General features: G+C 49.1%; 1 protein-coding gene across 9 annotated transcripts in view; it reads left to right on the plus strand.

Annotated features, from left to right (window-relative positions):
• Positions 1-21,488, plus strand: part of Slc7a7 (solute carrier family 7 member 7) — a 44,917-nt gene extending 23,429 nt beyond the window's left edge. For all 9 annotated transcript variants that reach the window (XM_037208538.1, XM_037208537.1, XM_037208540.1 and 6 more), the window contains 8 exons: positions 12,601-12,726; positions 13,879-14,023; positions 17,153-17,276; positions 17,521-17,624; positions 17,907-18,003; positions 19,051-19,200; positions 20,626-20,809; positions 21,039-21,488. In XM_037208538.1, coding sequence (XP_037064433.1) covers positions 12,601-12,726; positions 13,879-14,023; positions 17,153-17,276; positions 17,521-17,624; positions 17,907-18,003; positions 19,051-19,200; positions 20,626-20,809; positions 21,039-21,142 — 1,034 coding nt within the window. In that variant the 3' untranslated portion in view covers positions 21,143-21,488. The remainder of the gene's footprint in view (positions 1-12,600; positions 12,727-13,878; positions 14,024-17,152; positions 17,277-17,520; positions 17,625-17,906; positions 18,004-19,050; positions 19,201-20,625; positions 20,810-21,038) is intronic.
• The last annotated feature ends 1,005 nt before the right edge of the window (positions 21,489-22,493 follow it).

Here is a 22,493-nt window from a genome sequence, read left to right on the forward strand (position 1 = left end):
TGAAATCACCAGAGGTGACACCTGATCTCAGCCTCTAACTTGCACACCCAGGACTGACTCTGAAAGCAAGCGGGGGCTGTTGGTGGGAAGAGTCAAGACCTCCTCTGGCTTCGGATGCCCTTAGTAATGGCTCTTCCTGGAATGGTATAGGGATACCCTCCGCCTTTGGAGGGATCCATGCATGGTGGTGAAGGACAAAGAGTCTGCAGGCAGGGCTGGGCTTAAGCCGAAGTCAACTCCGTATTGGTTTCAGGTTTTCATTTCTGTAGGATGAGGCCCTTGGCCCCTAGAGGCGTGATCTGTATTTCAGCTGTATTGTCATCTTTTCCCTATTCAAACGGCAATGATTTCAGACACAGCCGACCGGATTTCTGCTCTTTATTGGACTGCGGGCACAGTCCCCCACAGGAACTGTTGAGGCACAGGCAGACACGGCTGGAGTTTGTGTGAGTGGGTGACTTTGCTCACGGCTGGCTTCGTCTTCAGGGTAGTGACATGCTGCCATCTCTGGGAGGGACACTGCGCTTGCTGCAGCTGGCACTGTCTAGACAGTGATCCTGGCGGCCGTCCGCAGCCCCTGCAGCCCCAGACAGGATGCTTGCTCTCAGGGACTTTCCTGGCGCTCAGTTCTTGGAATTGTCCGTGTTCTGTTTTTCTGCGCAGGCCAGGCTTGGGGCTTAGTCTCAGATCCTGCGCTGTCTGAAGCCCAGTGGGTGCTCCATATGGATGCTTGCTGAGTCAATGAATTCTGGGTTCTGAGTCCAGTCCGGGCTACCAACCAGCGCCATCTGAGGGTGGCCGGTCTGGTTTCTCAGAGCCGCGTGGAGTGCTCTGGCTCTCCGCAGGGGCGATCTGCATTATCACGTAGGAGAATCCCTCCTCCAGGCCTCCATGTTTGTACAAAAGGAAGGCTGGGCTCTGGTGAAAGGGACATGGACCGAGGGCTGATTGCTGACTGAAAGGTGTGATTTTCTCAGCACTAAGATAACAACAGTACCACTGGGTCTCAAGATGGCTCCGTGCCAGGTAAAGAGCTTGCCCGGGATCCTGGTGACTGGAGGTCGATGGGGACCCGTGTGGAGGAAGGAGAGAACCAACGCCTGCAGGTTGCCCTTGACCTAAAAATGTGTGTTATGGTGCATGTGTCCCTAGTGAGTAAATGTAATCAAAACAATAAAAAAAAAAATGAAACCTATTGTCAGGCTAAATTAGAGAATATGTGTACATATACACATGCCCTGGAATTTACCTGGCGGTAAAGCATGCTCTCTACTTTTATTAGTGTCTAAAAATTTTATTTTCTGCATCCTGTCTTTGGATAACCTAAAGGCAGCTTTAATTTTGTAATATTCCAGAGAGCAGAAGAGAAAGCAGGGGGCGGGGGCTGGAGGGATGGTTCAGTGGTTAGGAGCACCGACTGCTCTTCCAGAAGCCCCAGGTTTAGTTCCCAGCACCCACATGGTGGCTCCTGACTGTAACGCCGGTTCTAGGGCCTTTGATGCCCTCCTCTCGTTGCTTAGTGTACCAGGCTCACACATGGTGCACATGCAGGTGAAGCGCCCATACATGTAAAATAATAAAATAATTAAAAAAAGAAAGGAAGCTGGGCGTGGTGGTGCACGCCTTTAATCCCAGCACTCTGGAGGCACAGGCAGGTGGATCTCTGTAAGTTTGAGGTCAACCTGGTCTATAGAGAGAGTTCCAGGACAGCCAGGACTACACAAAGAAACCCTGTCTTGAAAAACAAACAAACAAACAAACAAACAAAAAACAAACAAAAAGAGGGAAAAGAAAGCTGAAGCTTTTTTCCCGTCAGTTTTGCAGAAGAGGTAGGAGGTAGAGTTTTCTCTTGGCAGAGTTAGTTGGGCCTGAGCATCCAGGGGTCCGTGCCTGTCCAACTGGCCCTTTCTCAGAGCTCGGATGCGCCGGCCACTGTTGGCGTGGTTAGACACTGTGCTGTTCCTGCCTAGTCTTGCTCTCTGTGAACTAGTTAGTTTGGTTTATATATTTTTTCCCTTTTGTTAACAGGATCTGTCTTTAGTCAGCCTGCTGCCCAGACATCCGCAGCATTTACCTCAGTAAATGTGGACAGGGCACCTACCGTTCTTTGGGGAGCAGGCAAAAGCGTCTTTGGGTGCCTCACACTTGGCCCTACGGAACTGTATGTACTAATAGGATCTTCGGCAGACGTTGGCTTGCTGACTATACAGGAGATAGAACTGAGGATTCAGCACCTCTGAGGCGGGGCATTTCATGCTGTGGACTCTCAAGGGTCTGCTTGAGGCCTGAGGGCTGCGGTGGATACTGCTGAGGGCAGGCAGTTCCCTGTGAGCTGGCTGGCGCAGACAGTGGACTGTGAAGGACTTCGGATCTCGGTGTGTGTCTGTCTGAGATCTTTGACCATGTAGTTTTTCCTGACTAGAGAGACTGATCTCATGTGCTGTGACTAATGAGGTGGAACAGCGGGGCCTCCAACGGACTTTTGCCCCTTGAATTCCTACTTGGAAGCTAGTTTCCTATTTTGGAAAAGGTTTTCCCAAGAGCCATCTTAAGTTAGAGGTGAGGTCATGTCCCACAGTCACCTTAACAATTAGGGTGGCACCAGAGTCTTGGGCTCTTCCTAGTATAGGATCAATGCGAATTTGAGGGCTAATTTCCCACCAGAAATGAAAGGGAAGGGCTGTGTGAGGGTTTGACCTGTATGGCTCTTAGGGATTCATTCTTGGTCTCTTGGCTCTGTTAATTTTGTCTCCACTTCAGAAGTACCAAGGGAATGGTCCAGAGGAGGCTAGGGGAGGAGCCTGGGACAGTGGGGCTGAATCCTGGTTGTATAATGAAATCATCCAGGGAATTAAAAAAAAAAATGTTGGGTTGGGGATTTAGCTCAGTGGTAGAGCACTTGCCTAGCAAGCTCAAGACCCTGGGTTCGGTCCTCAGCTCAAAAAAAAAATATTGTTTGTTTTGTGTGCATGGGTGTTTTACCTGCATGCATGTCTGTGCACCATGTTCATGCCTGGTGCCTAAGGAGACCAGAAGAAGGTGTTGGACCCACCGGAACTGAAGCTACAGATGGCTTTGGGCCATCATGTGGGTGCTGGGAGTCAAACCCAGTTTCTCTGGAAGAGCATCCAGCGCTCATAACTGCTGAGCCATCTCTGTAGCCTCCTTTTTTTTTTTTTTTTTTTTTTTTGAGTTGGGGTCTTCCTGTATAAGCCTGGAACTTGTTCTGTAAACCAGGATAGCCTCAAACTCATAGAGATCTGCCTTACTAAAGGCATGGGCCACCACTGTCAGCTCATCCAGAGAATTTAAAACCCGGAACTCCAGAACATTCATCACTTACTCCCTGCCTGAAAGTATCTGAGCCGCCCAAAGAAGATGGGGGCCAGCGGGAAGACAAGACTCGAGGAAGCCAAAGTGATTACTGCTGAGAACTGGGGATCTCCCCTTGAAAGGGACAAAAGACTAGTTCTCAATGTTGCCATGGATACCTGGAGCCTTAACAACTTGTTGACAGCAGGGCGGCCCCACAGGTTTTGACTCCTTCTTCATATTATGTATACAGTGTTCTGTCTGCATGTAGGCCTGCACTTCGGGCCAGAAGAGGGTGCCAGATCTCATTACAGATGGTTGTGAGCCACCATGTGGTTGCTGGGAATTGAACTCAGCACCTCTGGAAGAGCAGCCAGTGCTCTGAACCTCTGAGCCATCTCTCCAGTCCCCAGGTTTTGACTTCATTGCTTGGGTGGCACCTGAGCTTGTCCAGCGATGGCAATGAGCTGCAGGGATGTAGGAACTCAAGTGAAAGGTCAGGCGTGTTCTGCCCAAAGTTGGTCTGTGCGTGATTATCTCGCTAGGTAATTACCTCAGTTAAATGCCAAGCAGTCGGCCACCAGACTACTCTGGGAAACCCTGTGCAGACACCCCGAATCAGAACTCCCCAGGAGCCTTGCTGTGGTGGGTGATTCTCGGGCCTGCTCAGGCCTCATGCCTGGCTTCTGAGGACTTGAATTGACCTGAGAGCTCAGCAAACATTTAGGATCCGGCTGCTTAAAAAAAAATATTGCATTTTATTTATCTCTTGTATGTGTGTGTGTGTGTGTGTGTGTGTGTGTGCATATGTACCAGGGTGCGTCTGTGAAGGTCGGGGGACAGCTTGTGGGATCTGGTTTCCACCATGTTGGTCCTGGGGATCAAATTTGGGTTCCCAGGCTTGGCTGCAGGCACCTTTCTTCACTGGGTCATCTTGCTGGCCCTCTAGCTGCTTCAAAAAGGGATGTACACATTATGTGCCTGCTTCCTCGGAGATGTCAGAGTCACAGGGATTAAAGTGCTGACTGAGTTTTAGGAGAGGTGCAGGGAGGGGTCTGATTCAGTGACCCATGGTCGTTTGGTGGTTGTATCATCTTCACCTGAGTCAGCGAACCGCTTCTGTGACCCGGAATAGCACCTGGGAGGTAACCACACAAGACAGCCAGGAAGAAAACATGATCTTAAGCCAGGTGCGGTGGTACAAGCTGTAATCTCGGTACAGGGGAGGTGGAGACAAGAGCATCGGGAAGAGAGTGAATTTGGGGTCAGCCTGGATCCGAAGTAGCATTAGGAACCAACAAAACAAAACAGAAACGAGCATCTAATAGAGGGAAGGAGAAAGAAAGAACAGCGACGAGGCTTTCCAGACAGCTTAAATTAGGCCTTCTGGGCAAACAGTGTAGAGTGTTCCGGAGGTCTGAGCGTACTAGTCACAGGGCTTGGACTCTTCCCCGAGGCTGCTCTCTAGCTCCACGTATGAACAGCTGGCCTGGTGGAGACATGTGTAGTTTTTGCACAGTGTGATAAAGAACTTGCTCGTGACGGCTAAGCCTGTGGACTGCCGTCCTTCTGCAGATTGCTATGGGGTAAATGATACTGCCGCCTAGTAGAAGATGCCAAAAAATATGTACTGGTTGCACTGACCTTCAAGACAGCAAACTGAACTTCTGTGGAGTGTTCTTCCTCTGTCAGTTGAAGGGCATATTTGTGAAAGAATAAAGAGTGCGGAGGAGGAGGCTGGAGAGACGGCTCAGTGGTTAAGAGTGCTTGCTGCTCTTGGAGAGGCCCCGCGATGGGTTCTTGGCACTCCCATCAGAGGGCTCACCACAGCCTGTAACCCTAGCGTCGGGGGCTCCGATGCCCTCTGCTGCAGAAAGAATGCAGAGTACACAGCGCTGGACTGCAAACACTCACACCAGAAAGAGTTGGTGCAGGGGAGAGGGCAGCAGCTTTCATGTGCTTGGTAGAGAGATGTTTACACTTGACTTTCCCTAAGAAGCCAAGACGCGATGGGAGAGACACGTTTAAGAAAGCTGGAATTTGGAGGCAAGGAGAAACAGAGTGAAGATCAAGGGAAACGTGGGCGCGCTCTGCGCGCCTGCATGCCCTGCCCATGGCGGATGTCCTGTATGACTCCCGCCTGCTCCTTTGGAAACACGGTCTCGTTGCACCTGGACCTGGTGAGCGGCAAGCCCCAGGGCCCCTCCTGGCTGTGCCCCACACAGCGTGGTTGCAGCACTGTGCCTGAGTGCGGTGGGTGCTGGAGACCCAAACTCAGGCCCTCAAGCTGCCGTGGCAAGCACTGCTGCCCGGCATCTCCCAGCCCCAGAGAATGAGTATTTCGATGATATCTGGCGCCACGCCGCAAGATCAGTGTGGCGGAGTTGCTCAGTGCAGTGTTTAGAGATCAGAAAGAAGCTGATGACTTATATCTACAAATACCATAAGCAAGACCGAGAAGCATCTTTGACTTTCCATTCCAAGAAGACACTAGGAATCATTATGCTAGGCAGTTAGAGTCGGACAGTGAAAGACAGCAATTGGATGGATTTGCTGGAACTGGGGTGTGCAGTGCGAAAGGGAGAGATTTGTATGAGGCGCTGCCATAATAAGGTGTGCCTGCCCCTCTGCCAAGGTCACGTTTGTATTTGGTGGCAGCAAGAGGAAAACTTCAGCACACCAAGATACTGAGGCCTGCCCAAAGAGTCCCCTTTCTTTACTTTCCAACTAATGTCATGAACAGTTCTGCTGAGCACTACCAGTTCTTTGCCTGCATGCAGGGAGGTTCTTCATGTGCTTCTGTTACCTAAGAGATGCGGCCCATATCTTAGAAGGGACACAAAGATGCCAGCCTCAGAGTTGTTCCTTCCTACCTTAGAGAGAAGGGTTACTAACACTGCTGGACTCTCATGTTCTATTTACACTTTCTCTGAAGTGCTCTCTCTTTCTCTCTCAAATTTGAGACAGGGTTTTACTGTATAGTCTTGGCTGGCCTGGAACTCACTATGTAGACCAGACGGGCCTCAAAATCAGAGGTTCATCAGCCCCTGCCTCTCCGATGGTGGGAGTAAAGACCTGCACCACCGCGTGCAACCAGGTCTGCTATCGTAATTGTGCGTGAAAATCAGGGTTGGGGAGATGGCTCAGCCAGTAAGAGCGCTTGCTGCTCTTGTAGAGGACCTGGGTTTGAGTCTCGGCACCCACAATGAGTAGCTTACACCTGCCTGTAGCTCAGGCCTCTGGCCTTCTTAGGCACCTGCACTGTTGTGTTGTACATGCAGACAAGTAGGCACTCATACATTTGTGCATATACACATATGTATGTACACATGTACATATATATGTAAGGAAGTAAACATTTTTTTAAAGATTTATTTATTATGTATACAGCATGTATGACTGCAGGCCAGAAGAGGGCACCAGATCTCATTACTGATGGTTGTGAGCCACCATGTGGTTGCTGGGAATTGAACTCAGGACCTCTGGAAGAGCAGCCAGTGCTCTTAACCTCTGAGCCATCTCTCCAGCCCCGGAAGTAAACATTTTTAAGAAAATAAATACCTATGCTGAAGGACAAGTTGTGCTGAGAAAAACAGGCTAGGACAGATGCAGGGCCAGAGAGAGGTTCTGTACTTGTGGCCTGTGGTGCATGTTATCAGATTAGAAAAAGAAACAGTTTGCTTTCCTAATAAAGATTATAAAATATGTACAAAATAGAAAAGGAAACCGGTTCCTCGAGCATCCTTTGCTGGGATGGATTTCATTCTATTAGATATTGAACCTCTATGAATTAAGAAGGTCATATTAGGGCTGGAGAGATGGCTCAGAGGATAAGAGCACTGATTGCTCTTCCAGAGGTGCTGAGTTCAATTCCCAGCAACCACATGGTGGCTCACAACCATCTGTAATGAGATCTGGTGCCCTCTTCTGGTCTGCAGTCATACATGCTGTATACATAATAAATAAATAAATCTTAAAAAAAAAAAAAGGTCATATTACTGAGAACTGCAAACGTGTATTAGTGCAAAGGTAGAGTGAGTGACGGGAGGAGTGTAAGGGGTTTCGGCACAGTGTAAATTGTCACTGTTGACATCCCCACGAGATTATTGAAGCTTATCTAAGGCATCATTAACATTTAACTTATAAAGACTTCAGCATTAATCTCTACAGGATAAGGACTTCCAATGTGTAGGACTTTAGACTATTCAAAGTGAACCTGGGCATTGATCAGAGCAGGCTAAAGGCATTGTTCCTTTTTGATTAAAGACTATTTCATGTATATGTACCTGAGTGTATGTATGTGTCACGTGCATGCTGGAACTGGCAGAGGTTAGAAAGTGTGCGTGGTCCCCTAGAACTGGAATGATGGGTAGTTGTGAGATGTTGTGTGGGTATTGGGAATCAGACATGAGTACTCTTAACGACATAGCCCCTCATTGTTCCTTTTCTGAACAATCTGAGCTGGGAGTTTCCATTTTGTTCTAAACAGTGCTGATTCTAGGCCTTAGTGGCAGAGCCAGCCTCCTCCCTGGGGACCTGGCATCTGCTGGGATGACCTGTCCTGGAGGACCTTTTCAGGTTACGGGGGTGATATCTCTGCAGCAGCTGCTTTCCGCCCACTGAAGTTAAAGCAGGAATGGAGTAGCAGCTGGGTCAAGGTTAAAGGTCATTTTAGGCAATCCTCCCATGGACTTGGCTCAGCGTTGGGTGGGGACTGAATTACCCCCAGAGGTAGAAGGGTAGGCTGTCTGTCTGGAGGTTAATTTGCAGCTGCATCTGTTATTCTAACCCGACTTTTCCTTTCTGGTCTCAGACTCTGAAGCAAGAGGTTGGGCTTTGTTTCAAGAGCCTTGCGTTTGGCTGAGCTTTGGGGACTCTGGTCAGCTGTATCTGTTAGGGGTGGGGACAAAGAGCCTACTCAGCACCGAGGCTTGCCTTATCCATTTCCTGTTCCCAGGACCGGGAGCTCTGGAGGAAGCTGGGGGCTGTGGAAAGGGCGAGCCAGCTCTCTTCATGCCGTTCTCTCAGTGCTCTGTTCTCGTTGTTCAGCATTCAAACTGAGCCTCCCTCCCCACGTGCAGTCCAGAGAGTACATAGAGCAGGCCATGATGGTGGGGCTGTGGCTGAAAAGTCAGTACAGTAGCGGGGACCACGGGAGGCCACAGGAGGGATGAAGTGAATGGATGGAGAAGCAGTAGGAATCAAAATAGAAACAACCTCGACATCAGCAATTCTCAACCCGTGGGTCACAACCCCTGGGGGGTGTCGAATGACCCTTTCACAAGGGGCTGCATATTAGATATCCTGCATGTCAGATATTTACATTACAATCATAACAGTAGAAAATTACAGTTATGAAGTAGCAACAAAATAATTTTATGGTTGGGGGTCACCACACCATGAGGAACTGTATTAAAGGGTCACAGCATTAGGAAGGTTGAGAACCACTGCTCTACGTTCTCATGGCAGGGGCTTGCCGTAAGGAAGGGGAGTGAGTCGGCTGGCTCTGCTTTTCTCTGCTCATGCCCACGAACAGACTCGAGACAAGAGCCCTGTGGTGTAGAGCTGCAGATGCTGTGAACCAGAACTCTTCCCTCTGTCCACTCCAGCTGTGACCGATAGTTACTCTGCAGCCTAACCAGGAACTTGTTATGTTACCAGAGCTGCGAGGGGAAGACCCTGGGCCCTGGCAGCCTTACAGAACTAGGCTGGGCCACCCCAGTCCATAGTAGGCCCCAAAGAGACAAAGTCAGAGTAGAAGCAGAGGCAGGGGATTGACTTGATATGGCTACACTGGGAAGAGAAGCCAGCGGAGAGTTCCAGTAGATCCTATCAGGAGCTTCGGGTTTAAATAGAGGGTAAGAGGTGTACATAGCTAAGCGGTCTCAGTAAGAGTCATTTTCCCACCCACGCCCCTCATTGTCTTAGCTCTAGCCTCTCTTGCAAAGTGGTCTGAGAAATTGTGAAATCTCTTTGAGTGACAAGGTTTTCCTCTGGTCGGCACCAGGCTTCAGCTTTTTTCTTCTCCCAGCATGAGACTCCTAGGGAGATTCCAACTTCTTGGGGACCATTGCTTCAACAGTCTGCTAGCCACACGTTGGGAGGGACGGAAGTTTGACTTTTTGGAGTGTCTTCATTTCTGCCAGGTGGTTCCAGTCCGGGATCCCACTCTCCCGATCATCAGCATCAGCGAATCTGTGCTTAGTGTTTCTAAAGGAAACCTGGTGGTTTGTGTTGTGTTTCTAAGTCAGAGCAGAGCCGAAAGGTGAGGGTTAGAGATTACGGGATGGGGAGACGGGGCTCGAGGCAGTCGAATAGCTGAGGCTGGAAGTCCAGTGGAGAGTGAGGGATGGATGACTGCTGAGGAAGGTCAGCCTTTGACAGGCTTGTGGAGGGCACCCTAAAGGCTCCTTAGTTTGTGGAATTACTGGACAGTCAGTACACTCGTGTCTTTAATTATTAACTTAGCACTGGGGTGACCTGGAGCGATGGGTACATGTTTGCTCAGCCTTGTGATAAGGTTTGGTTGTTTATTGTCATGTCTATTAGGCACAAAGACATATATTTGAATAGAGCTGGAAAGCCCCTCAGTGAAATTAGAAAACAATGTAGGCAATGAATAGAAAGGATTCAGAGGGGGGCCGGGGAGGTGGCTCTAGGCCGAGTGCCTGCTGCCCAAGCAAGGAGACCCGAGTTCAGATCCTCAGCCCCTGCTGGAAGTGCCAGGTTGCTGAGTGCTTGAGGAAACATCGATACGCTCCAGGTGCAGTGAGACTATCGCAAAAAAGTAGGGTGGAGAGTTGACAAGATGGCTCCTGCCACCAAGCCCAAGTTTGATCCCCAGGTCGCACGTGGTGGAAGGAGAGGACTGTCTCCCTCAAGTTGCCCTCTGACCTCCACGTGTGTGCTGTGACATGCACATTGACATGGGAATAGTTATAGTGAAAGGTAAGGCGGGGAAGTGATTGAGGAAAACGCCTGACGTTGGCTTCTGCAGGGGCCTACACGAGTGAGTACACGCATGTACACATAGACTAACAGACACACATACACACAGAGACGCACAGAGACACACACACAGACATACACAGACTCACACAGACACACAGATGCAGACACAGACACACAGATGCAGACACAGACACACACAGAGACACATACAGACACAGACACAGAGACACACAGAGACACTGACACAGAGACACACACATAGAGACACGCAGAGACACACAGAGACACACAGAGACACACACAGACACACACAGACACATACAGACACATACACAGACATACACACAGACACACACAGACTCAGACACACGCACACACAAGCACACACACACATGCACGCACACAGGTTAGAAGGAAGATTGGAAGGAGGATGGCTAATTTTCCCTGTTTCTTAGTGTAGTGGCCTTCCGGGCTAGAACGAGAAGGGAGCCAGGACCTAACAAGCACAAAAGGTCTGTGGACCCTGAAGGCGTCATCAGGATGCAGAGGGCTTAAGTTGCTTTCTTTCCTTCCTGAGGAGGGTCTCTGTAGCCCAGGCTGGCCTGAGATTCACTGGGATCCAGGCTGTCCTCAAGTTAAAATTCGTTGGTGTATAAACTGACAATGTGAGTGCTCCATGGTATGGTGAAGGGGAAGGTTTAAATGTAGAAATGAGAGAGAGAGAGAGAAAGGGAGAGAGAGAGAGAAAGGGAGAGAGAGAGAGAGAGAGAGGAAGAGAGGGAGGGAGGGAGAGCATAGTGAATAGTGATAATAGCAGGGTTATAACAAGTATGAACAGCTGGAGGGGGAGGGAAGCCTGTGAGCTGGAGGGAACTTACAGTAGGGAGAAAGGGAGGAGAGCTGGGGTGCTAGCACAGACTTTGAGATGTGTGACAGGTACTTGTGATGCTGAGGAGCCTGGAGCTCAGCCTGTGCTTTGGAGTGTTAGTGGGTACCACAGGCAGCCATTTGTCCTTTCCGCCAGTGATAAGGGAAATGACTCCTTTTGGTAGAGGTGAACTGGCTTCCCAAGTTCCTGAGGAATGCTGGCTTTTATCTGACCTCCAGAAATCCTCCTGTAGTCTGGGCTGGGCTCATTTCTGGATGTTTGGACTACCTTTTGGAGTCTGGGGAATTGCAGTCTCCTTTGGATCTAACATTAGGCAACCCTGCTGTCTCGGTCTTCCAGTGCTCGAAAGCCTACTTTCTTCCTCCGGGTCCAGAATCCCTGGGCTGCTAGCCAGCCTCACAGCATGTGTGGGCTTCCCTTCTTGATTTCCTTCCAAAGTAGTGGATTGTAACTTTTGGGCTAATGCATTTTTCTGAGATTATTATTTTTTTCAGTGAAAAGATTTGAACCTAGGGCTTTGTGCATTTGAACACACTATCTACCACTGAGCTGTGCTCCCTGATGGTACTCTTGAGATTCTGATGAGAGATATGGACTCTTTTTAGGGAAATATGTATGTTCATATGCCATAACACTTTGCAAGAGACTGTCATGCCCTGTTACCAACACTTCTCTGAGGATGGTCTGTGAACTTTGCCTGAGTTCATCCAAGTAGAGGGGCTGCCTCTAGCCCAGGGTAGAGGGACTTGAGGAATGTTTATGGCTCACTGTTCAGGCAGGAAAAGTGCCCCGCCCTCTTTCTACAGGAACTTGTTTTAGCTGCAAGAATTTTACCAGGCACAAAACAAATAGCAGGGCCAGTGGGCAGGGGGCAGGAAGTTTGGTCTTCATCCTAATCCTTGGACACACACACTGACCTGCTAGCCTAGACATTGAGTAAGTTACGGCAGGACTTGTCAAGGTTAATACCAACAGCAGAGAGCCAGGATGTTTTTGGGTTCTAGACCTGTGCGTGCGTGCGTGCGTGCGTGCCTCTGTGTGTGTGTGTGTGTGTGTGTGTGTGTGTGTGTGTGTGTGTTTGTGCGTGTGCGTGCGCGCATAGGAAGGAAAGACTGATTTTAAAGAACCAAGGACCAGAATACGTCACCAATCTGCACAACTCCCAGGTGCTTCCCACTTGGCCAGGAATTTTGCCACCTTGCTCTGTGACTCCAGTTTCAGGTACTGGGGGTTGGGAGTGTGGCCCTGGAAACACAGGTGCTCAGCACATGTCTTGCAGTGATGGCATTGAGGCTCATGGGGGAGGGGCGTCAAGCAGGCACAGCCCAGACACGTGGCTGGCTGCCCGATGGGTTCTTCTCCATGACCAGTGCTGGAAAAGTTGCTCTGGGGTCTCAGGTCCTCCAGGTGGGAAGGGCAGGTCCCGATCCGTGTTCTTTTTCTTTCAGGTCTCTTAACCTTCATTAACTGTGCCTATGTCAAGTGGGGGACCCTGGTCCAGGATATCTTCACCTATGCTAAAGTGTTGGCACTGATTGCCGTCATCATTGCAGGCATTGTTACACTTGGCAAGGGTAAGAAAAACAAACGAGCAAACCAGCAACTAGCCTTTATTAAACGCTTTCTTCTTGTCTTTTTCTTTGGAGTGTTCGGGATCAAACCCAGTTTTGGGCTGTGCTAGGCAAGCTATATATCTCAGATCTACAACTTCAGCCTTACTTTAACATACTTGGTAGACACTATTATTATTCCTTTTATATAGATAGGTGAGGAAACAGGCCCCAGAATTACCTATCTTAAGCCAGGCAGAGTGGTACATATCTATAGTCCCAGTACTTGTGAGGTGGTGGCCAGGGGGCCAGGGGTTAAAGATCATCCTCCGCTATATAGAGAAATTTGAGGCCAGCCCGGGACACAGAAGACCCTGTCTCAGAATAAAAACAAAAAAACTGGGTGTGGTGGTTTATGCTTTATTCCGGCACTCAGAGGTAGAATGGATCTCCAAGTTTGAGGCCAGGCTGGTCTACATAGCAAGTTCCAGACCAGCCTGGGCTGTACAGTGAGACCCTATTTTAAAACAAAACCCCAAAGCCCCCAGACAGATTTCCCAGATGATCCTCCTCAAGTTCCTAGTGGTGAGTTAGAAGAGCCGAAGCTCGTGCCCCACAGTCTGACTCCAAAGCCCGCCCTTCAACCTCTACTGTGCTGCTTTCCACAGGACACTGACCTTGGCAAGGGGGCTGAGAGCCACGCCCTGGGGATTGGCTTTTACAGCTTGCTGGGCCTAGTGCTATTGCCCTGCCATTTCTGCCCTTGGAAGTGAGCAGTCAGAAATGCGCTCCTTGTCCTCACTCCTACCTGGTTTCCAGGTATGAAGCCTTCCCTACAACTCCCCTGTTGACCTGGGCATCCTGAACCCTGTCTCTCCTCCCGTGACATCCCTGTCTAGTGTTAGAAAGCGGATAGGACTCAGGCGGCCTGCGGTGTAAGGCAGAGCACCACCCAGTGTCTAGCCCTGTTCGGCTCTGCGGTAGTTTCTCATCCTGCACTCACTTGAGTTCTTCCCGTCAGGACCACGTCCATGATGCTCCGCGCTGCAGCCTCCTGCAGGTGCCTCTTGCAGCGCTTTGCCTGCGGCCATTACCCTATGCTTTCTCTCCTTTACAGGATCAGCTGAAGCGAGAGTGGGCCATTAAATCTTGTCTTCCATTGTTCTCACCTTCCAGGAGCCACCACTAACTTCGAGAACTCCTTTGAGGGGTCGTCATTTGCAATGGGTGACATCGCCTTGGCGCTGTACTCAGCTTTATTCTCCTACTCGGGGTGGGACACCCTTAACTATGTCACTGAAGAGATCAGGGATCCTGAGAGGTAGGTACTTCACCGTCGCCTTTCCGCGCCCGGCACCGTGCCTTCTCAACTCGGGGGTTCATTTCATCAGCCTGATTTGAGCAGAGTTGGGACCTAGAGATGTAACTGTCCATGATCGCAGTAACTGTGCTAAGATGTGCACTTTCTCGAGAATGCTTTGCAAATCCTTTTAGAAAAACGTTTGTACCTTCATCCATGTCTACATTAAATAAAGCAGGTTATATCCTTCCTGCTTACATCTGCTCTTCAACAGGTCCTTGCCAGCTGCTCAAGAGGCTGAAGCAAGAGGATTGCTTTTGCCCTCGCATCTGTAAGCTAATCTGAGCAACACTGTGAGATAGTGTCTTAAAGCTTTTTCTGTCTTAAGACCTCCACTCACCCTTATCCCCACATAGATAACTTGAGGTCATAGACTTCCTTCTTCCGGGTCCTTTCTGAACCCTTTCTCTTTGCCCTGATTCATGCTGGCGGTGTGGACTTGTTCCAGCCATTCACGGGTCACCCCACCATTCACGGGTCACCCCACCAGTGCTGCTCTGGATTGCCTCACAGTTGTGCAGAATAAGGAGCGCGGGACTGAGGGCCCCGGGTCTTGGACTCTGTCTGGCCTTGATTTGTTAGAGGGCCAACAGCGGCCCTTGCGCACTGCAGCCAGGTACTTGCTGTTCTTCCTTGGCTTTGTTTTGAGACCAGCTCTCATGGTGTAGCCCTGGCTGGCCCGGAGCTCCCTTTGTAGACCAGGCTGGCCTCAAACTCATAGCGATCGGGCTGCTTCTGCCTCCCATGTGCCACCATGTTTGGCCCTTCCTTTTTTCCTTTAGTAAGACTCTTTTTTTTTTTTTTTTTTTTTTTTTTTTTGTGACAGCATCTCACTATGTATGTAGTCCAGGTTGGCCTCAAATTTGTAACCTTCTTATCAATGCCCAGCTTGCTTGGTGCTCTTTTTGTGTATGTCTGCTGTGCGTGCACACATGCTTGGGTGTTATTCTGCAGGTACTGACTACTTAAAAAAATATCTATTTTCTATGTATGTGTGTGTGTGTGCACGCCTGAGTGCATGGGTGTGCACCACATTAGTGCAGGAACATGCGGAGGTCAGAAGAGGGCTAGGAGCTCCTGGAACCAGAGCTATGGACAGTTGTGAACCACCAATGTGCACTCACAGAAACTCAGTCCTCTGAAAGAACATGTGTTCTTAACTGCTGGACCATTTCTCCAGGCCCCCTTCTTTTTTTGTTTATTTTGGAGACCTGTTCTTTCACTTGCGTGGAGCTTGCTAATGAGGCTAAGCTGGCTGGCCATGGAACCCCAGAGGTCCTCCTGTTCCGACCTCTCTGTTTCTGGGGCTACAAGTGCACACCATCCTCCACAGCCCACCCAGCATCTGCGTGTGGGCTCTGAGCTCAGACCCAGGCCCTCCTTGCCGGCCTTCATCGACTGAGCTGTTTCCCTAGCTCTTGCCTGCTCCTTTAATAGAAAATTAAGGGGGTTGAATTATAGGATTTCATGGCTTTTCCTGGTTCTAAAACATTATGACCCTAGAAACTAAGATATGCCAGGAAATAATTTCCCTAAATTATAACAATTCCCATACCACTCAACTTTTGGCTTTGAAAAACAAAAAGCCTTTTTGGTACCCGTCTGCCGGCACCAATGGAGGAGCAGGGCTCCTGGATGCCAGTGGAGGCTGGGGGAGTGGTGCTTCCACCTACTGGCCAGAAGCTGAATGACTGGATTATTTGCAACCCTGCCTCATGAAGGCTTGTAACTCCGCTACTCCGGAGGCTGAGGCAGGAGCATCACAAGTTCAAAGCCCAGGAACAGAGTGAATTCAAGGCCTCTCTGCGCAACTTACTGAGATCCTATCAACAACAACAAAAAAAGAGGGCTTGGGGTATGGCTCATGTAGAGCATTTGTTAGCATGCTCAAGGCTCTAGAGCGATGTGTCCTTGATTCTGGATTCAATTCCCACTACCAGAAAAACAGATGCAGCCCATATTTGTTCCCCTCTTCCTCTGGTGGTCTCATTGTCAAGCATTGATATAGATAGTGATCTCTTGGCACTTGAGAGACCTTAAGGGGTCTTTGTATCTTTTCCTTGGCTGTCAGTTAGGATGATACCTGGAGTTCTCTGAAATGACATCCTGTTTGGGTGCACACACTGTTCTTTCTACTGAAGATGGGAGATTCCAGAGTCTTCTGTTTCTCAGTCTGAAGACACACTTCCCAGCGCTCAAAGATGGAATCCTGACCCCGACCACTGGTCGCAGAAACAAATCAGCTCCACTTTCCTGGCATCAGGCTGGAACATAACATAGCTCTTGGTCAAGTCCCCCTTTTGTTGTCTTTTGGTGGTTCTGGAGATTGAGCACAGGACCTCAGGCATGCTAGAAAAACACTTGACCACTAAGCTCTGCCTTCAGCCCTCCTATTTTTTATATTTTGGCTTTCAGGACAGGGTTTCTCTGTCTAGCCCTGGCTGTCCGGGAACTCTGTAGATCAGGCTGGCCTCGAACTCAGAGATCTGTCTGCCTCTGCCTCCCGAGTGCTCAGATTAAAGTTATGCGCTACCACCACCCAGTTCAGCCCTTTTAAAAATTTCTGTGTGGGTGTTTTTCTGCATACAGGTGTGCACCACATGTGTGCTCAGTGCCCTCAGAGGCCAGTTCAGCTCTTCTGGAACTGGAGTTACAGATGAATGTGAGCTGCCACGTGGGTGTAGGAACTGAACCCAGGTCTTCTGCAGGAGCAATGAACACTCTTAACCACTGAGCCATGTCGAGCCTCTGTTTTTATTTTGGACAGTCTCACTAAATTGTCCACACAGGTCTTAAACTTGGGATCCTCCTATCTCAGCCTCCCGAGTAGCTGGGATTACAAAGAACACTATATGCAACTTCACTTTTTCTGCATAACGTTTCTAAGGGAGTATTTCTTCTCCCTGCTACTTTTTAGCGTAAGAGTTCAGCAGAGCTTACGTCAATACCTCAGGCAACCTCAAAGGCAAAGGAACAGGGAAACACAGCTGTCTGCAGCCCTAGAGAGATGGCATGGCAGAGTTTGAAGACTGAGAGGCATGGATAAAATGGCAGGACTGACACACCCTTTTATCTTCTGTTTGGCTGTAGGAACTTGCCCCTCTCCATTGGCATTTCCATGCCCATCGTCACCATCATCTACCTCTTGACCAATGTGGCCTATTACAGCGTGCTAGACATGAAGGACATCTTGGCGAGTGAAGCTGTGGCTGTGGTAAAGGATTTTCACTAGTGTGATGAGGGTGTGTGTTGTGGGCTTCTGGAATATCCCGGTGTCAGTCATGGAAACGGAGTAGACAGCCTGATAAGAGTACATTAGGATACTGGGCTTGCAAGACGGTCCCATCACCTTCACTGTGGAAGGGATTGGACTCCTGATAGAGGACTTTGGGCATGTGCCTGTGCATGCTTTTCACCCCTTTTAGGACCTGCTAATGACTTCTATTCCTTTTTCTTAGACCTTTGCAGACCGGATTTTTGGAATATTCAACTGGACAATTCCAGTGGCAGTTGCATTATCTTGCTTCGGGGGTCTCAATGCTTCTATTGTGGCTGCTTCTAGGTAAGGCTGCCAATTTTTTGCTGATAGGATGGAGATCATGGAAAGCTTTGGTGGAGACAGTTAAACTTTAGGACTGGGATTTCGGTGGCCAGTGTTAGTGTTACCCAATTCCTTTCTTGTTCCCATTAGCAGCCTCCATGTCTAAGCTCCACACTGAACTCTTTTTTTTTTTCTGTTATCCAGACCTTTTGAAGGGACCACAGAGAGGGAGGATGATGTGACAGGTGACCCAGGCTGCCTTATGTGTACCAGTTTTATCAGCCTCTCTTATTACCTCAACAGGCTTTTATTTGTGGGCTCAAGAGAAGGCCACCTCCCTGACGCCATCAGTATGATTCACGTTGAGCGGTTCACTCCAGTGCCTTCTCTACTCTTCAATGTGAGTGATCTCAGGGATGACCCTGAAAGCCAGACTTTGGGGGAGACTGGGTAGTACAGGATGTAGCTACTCTAGGTTCCTGAAGCCATAAAGGGGGTTCTGACCTAAAAAGTATTGATGCAGTGTGCCAATTGCTGAAGTTCCTATGACTCAAACTTCTGTGAGAGGTGCTACCACCTGTGGTCTAAGAAAGGAGTAAGGTACACAGACTACATGGTAATGATTCATTGCCATGATGGTGTGTGATGCACTCTTTAAGAGAAGAAATGATCACTTCCATGGGGGCAGAAGTTGGCTGAGAAAAACATTTGTGGAGGGCCTGTTAAGGTGGAATATGATGGTTAGGCTTGCAGAGATGAGCTTTAGGTAAGGGAGACAGCGTCACAAAGTCCTTCGGTAAGGCTTTGTGGATTTTGTCACTGGAGAACTAGAAATGTTAGTTGAAGGCATTCCACAGGGAGGGTTTTGCCCAAGACTTCTGCAGGTTTTGAAGTTAGTTAACTTTGGTGAAGGTCTGAAGAATGCACTAAAAATCTAGATGAGAGGCAAGTATCTACCCTCCTCCTCACCCCCGAAAGGGTTTCTCTGCATAACAGTTCTTGCTGCCCTGGAACTCACTCTGTAGACCAGGCTGGTCTCAAACTCGCAGAGATCCACCTGCCTCTGCCTCCTGAGGGCTGGGATTAAAGGCATGCGCCTCCACATCTGTCTGCCCCCCCCCTCCCCCGGCAGGGTTTCTCTGTGTAGCCCTGGTTGCCCTAAAACTCCAGTAGACTAGGCTGGCCTTGAACCCACAGACAGCTCCCTGCCTCTACCTTCCTAGTGCTGCGATTAAAGACGTGCACTGCCGCCACCTGACTAAAGGCAAGTTTCTTCTACTAGAGGAGGAATGAAGTCCCAAGACAAGAGTGCTGCAGGGGTTGGAGCAGAAGGCAGACATGGAGACTGAAGATGTGACCTGGGACGGGCTTGTGAGGGGTTAATGTGGTGGAAAGCACCTAGAATACCCGGGGCCCGAGAGGAGCTGACTTGGACTTGCATCAACAGGGTATCTTGGCACTGGTCTACTTGTGTGTGGAAGACATTTTCAAGCTCATTAACTACTATAGCTTCAGCTACTGGTTCTTTGTGGGGCTTTCTATTGTGGGTCAGCTTTATCTACGCTGGAAGGAACCCGACCGGCCTCGCCCTCTCAAGGTAATTTATTTCCCTTACTCCGCCTCTGTTGTATTTAGTCAGCTAATGCTGCTGCTGCAGGGATCTCACAGGGGCTCATCCTTTCCCTAGTCAGGCAGAGCGGCACATATCTGCAATGAAGACATCGAGGCTTGGGCTAGAGAGAGGATGGTTCAGTAGTCAAGAGTACTTGATGCTTTTGCAAAGTACCTGGGTTTGATTCCCAGCACCCACATGGCAGCTCACAATTGTCTGTAATTCTAGTTCTAGGGGATCCAATAACCTTTTGGCCTCTGTGGGTTCTAGGCATATATATGTACAGATAAACTCATACACATAAAATGAAAATAAATAAATCTTTAAAAAACTAACAACAAAACATCTCGGGGTTAAAGAGATGGCTTAGTGGTTAAGAGCACTGGCTCTTGAAGAGGACCCAGGTTCGATTCCCAGCACCCACATGATGGCTCAAAATTGTCTAACTCCACTTCCAAGGGATCCGATACCTTCTTCTGGCTTCCTCTGGTCCCAGACATGTACGTGGTGCAGACATACATGCAACAAAACACCCATATGCATTAAAGAAACAAGACTCAAAAGACTACTCTGAAACAATGAAAACCACAAGGGCTGGGAAGCCGGGCACAGTAGCATGTGCCTGTCACCCCAATCCTTGGGAGGTGAAGGCAGGAAGATCAGGAGTTCAAGGTCAGGCTAGGCTGTATAAGACCATTTTTTTTTTTAAATAAAAAAACCAAACCAACAACCCCCCCCCCCCCCCACCAACAACCCATCCAAGGACTGGGATACAGCTCAGTGGTAGAACACCTGTCTAGTGTACACAGGCCTTAGGCTGGATCCTCAGCACTGTCTCACCCCACGGCCCTAAAATAAGCAACCAACCCCTGAAAAAAACCCTCAACAAGACTCAACCAAACCCCACAAACAAAGCTAGGTAGGACTTGCCTGCAGATGACAGAAAGAAGGCCGAGTACTTAGGTCTGGCAAGTGCTATACCACTGTGTTCTAGCTCTAGCCCTTCAGTTTTTTTTTTTTTTTTTTTTTTTTTTCCCAAGATGGGGGTTTCTCTATGTAATAGCTGTGGCTGTTCTGGAACTCATTTTGTAGACGAGGCTGGCCTCGAACTCATGGAGACCCACCTGCCTCTGCCTCCCAAGTGCTGGGATAAAAGGCGTGCACCGCCGCCGCCGCTGCCGCCACCACCACTGCCCGGCCTGAGTGTTTTTATCTTTATGGGATTAGGATTATTTTGGTTGCCAGCAATTCTGACTGGGTGGAGTGACCCACGCCTACCATCTTGGCACTAATCAGGCAGAGGCAGGGTTAGGGTTTAAGGCTAGCTTGGGCTAAAAGCAAGACCATCTCAAAACCGTGAGCAGACCACAACATGCTGAGCTAACTCCCAGCTCTTTCCTCTGTACCTAGCTCAGCCTTTTCTTCCCCATTGTCTTCTGCCTGTGTACCATCTTCCTGGTGGCCGTTCCACTCTACAGTGACACCATCAACTCCCTCATCGGCATCAGCATCGCCCTCTCAGGGTTACCCTTCTACTTCCTCATCATCAGAGTGCCGGAGCACAAGCGACCTCTCGGTCTTCGAAAGATTGTAGGTAAGCTTTGGGTCTTCAAGTTCGTCAGCTACCCGGCGAGACGTTGGTTCTGTTCCTTTTTGCCATTTTCTGCAAACCCAAGCTCCCCAGTCCCCCTTACCACAACTGGTTCCTGTTTTTAACCATATGGCTTACCTGAGTCCCTTCTTTCAGACCCAGGCCCCTCTGGTGCCACTGAACTCAGCCCCCCAAACCTGTCCTCACTTGTAACTCAGATTTCTCTCTGCAGCCTCCACCACGTGGTACCTCCAGATCCTCTGCATGTCAGTTGCTGCAGAACTGGATTTGGAAGATGGAGAGACGACCGAACAAAAAGGTCGCAAGTCTAACTAGACCTTGGAATCCGGGGTGCTTCTTATGTCTCATCGGCCAGGACCTCTGGAGGCCCCCATCCAGGAGCCCAGTCTTGACAGCTTCAACTTCGAACTTGTTTTTGAGGGATGAACAGTAATTTATTTGTTTTGCTACGTGCTGTTTCAGACTTCATAAAGGGACACTGCAGACCGTGGCAGGAAGCAGGCCACTCACTTCTGGAGCTTGGTTCTGGAAGTACCTGGGTGTGCTTGCCTACCCACTCCTCTTTTCCTTTACAAGGGCCAACAATGCTCCAAACTTGTCTCCTTTAGAGGGACACAAAACTGTCATAGTTGCAAAACAATAAAAAGGTTACGTTCTTGAAGTCTGAGTGGCTTTACTCTATTTTGTGGTGGTATTGTGTTCACCAAAATATTGTGTACTCTAATAAATTTATCTGGGGTCAGAGAACAGACAGCCACTAGATACAAAGGCTAGAAAATGGTGGCACTCACACCTTTAATCCTAGCATTCCAGAGATAGAAATCCCTCTGGATCTCTGTGAGTTCAAGGCCACATTGGAAATAGCCAAGCATGGTGGCACACGCCTTTAATCCCATAGATATCTGTGTGTTCAGGGTCAGAGCTATTAGAGCCATAGCAAGAGTGTGGCGGTGGTGGCACACGCCTTTAATCCCATAAGATCTCTGTGTGTTCAGGGATATAGCCAGCATTGGAGACATATGCCTTTAAGACCTAGGGGGCTGTACATTCAGACAGTGACGAGGCAGTCATGTGTTTGGGTTTACAACCAATGAGAAGGCAGATCAACATACTATAAAAAAACGAACCGACAGGAAGTAGGGCTCATTCGGGAAGCTGGGACACTGCAGGCGGAAGGGTGAGATTTTAGCTCTGAGCTCTGACCTCTCGGTTTTCTCTTTTGCATTGTTTCTGTGTTTCTTATTTAATAAGACGGTTGGTTACATCAATACTATTTAGTGACTCTGGGGTATTTATGCAGTTCAAAAACACACACAGAAACCAAATGAATCAATTTCTCTCTCAGGAGCCAGTTGCCGACAGGTTATAAAGCCAACTTCTACAAATAAATACATGTAAACTGCCCTACTAAAATGTTATCAATGTAAAAAGCTAGCACATAAAAACGTCCCCATTTTTTTATGTGTGGTGCATGTAGAGGCCAGAGGAGGACATTAGGTGTCCTGCCCTGTCACTCTCCACCTTATTCCCTTGAGACAGGCTCTCTCACTGACCCCTGGAGCTAGGCTGATGGCCAGCAAGCCCAAGTGATCCTCCTGTCTCCACACCCCACAGAACAGGGCCACGCTCAGCTTTTCACATGAGTGCTGGGGATTTGCACTCTTAC

This window comes from Peromyscus leucopus, chromosome 9 (assembly GCF_004664715.2).
Source record: "Peromyscus leucopus breed LL Stock chromosome 9, UCI_PerLeu_2.1, whole genome shotgun sequence".
In the NCBI taxonomy this organism is placed as follows: Eukaryota; Metazoa; Chordata; class Mammalia; order Rodentia; family Cricetidae; genus Peromyscus; species Peromyscus leucopus.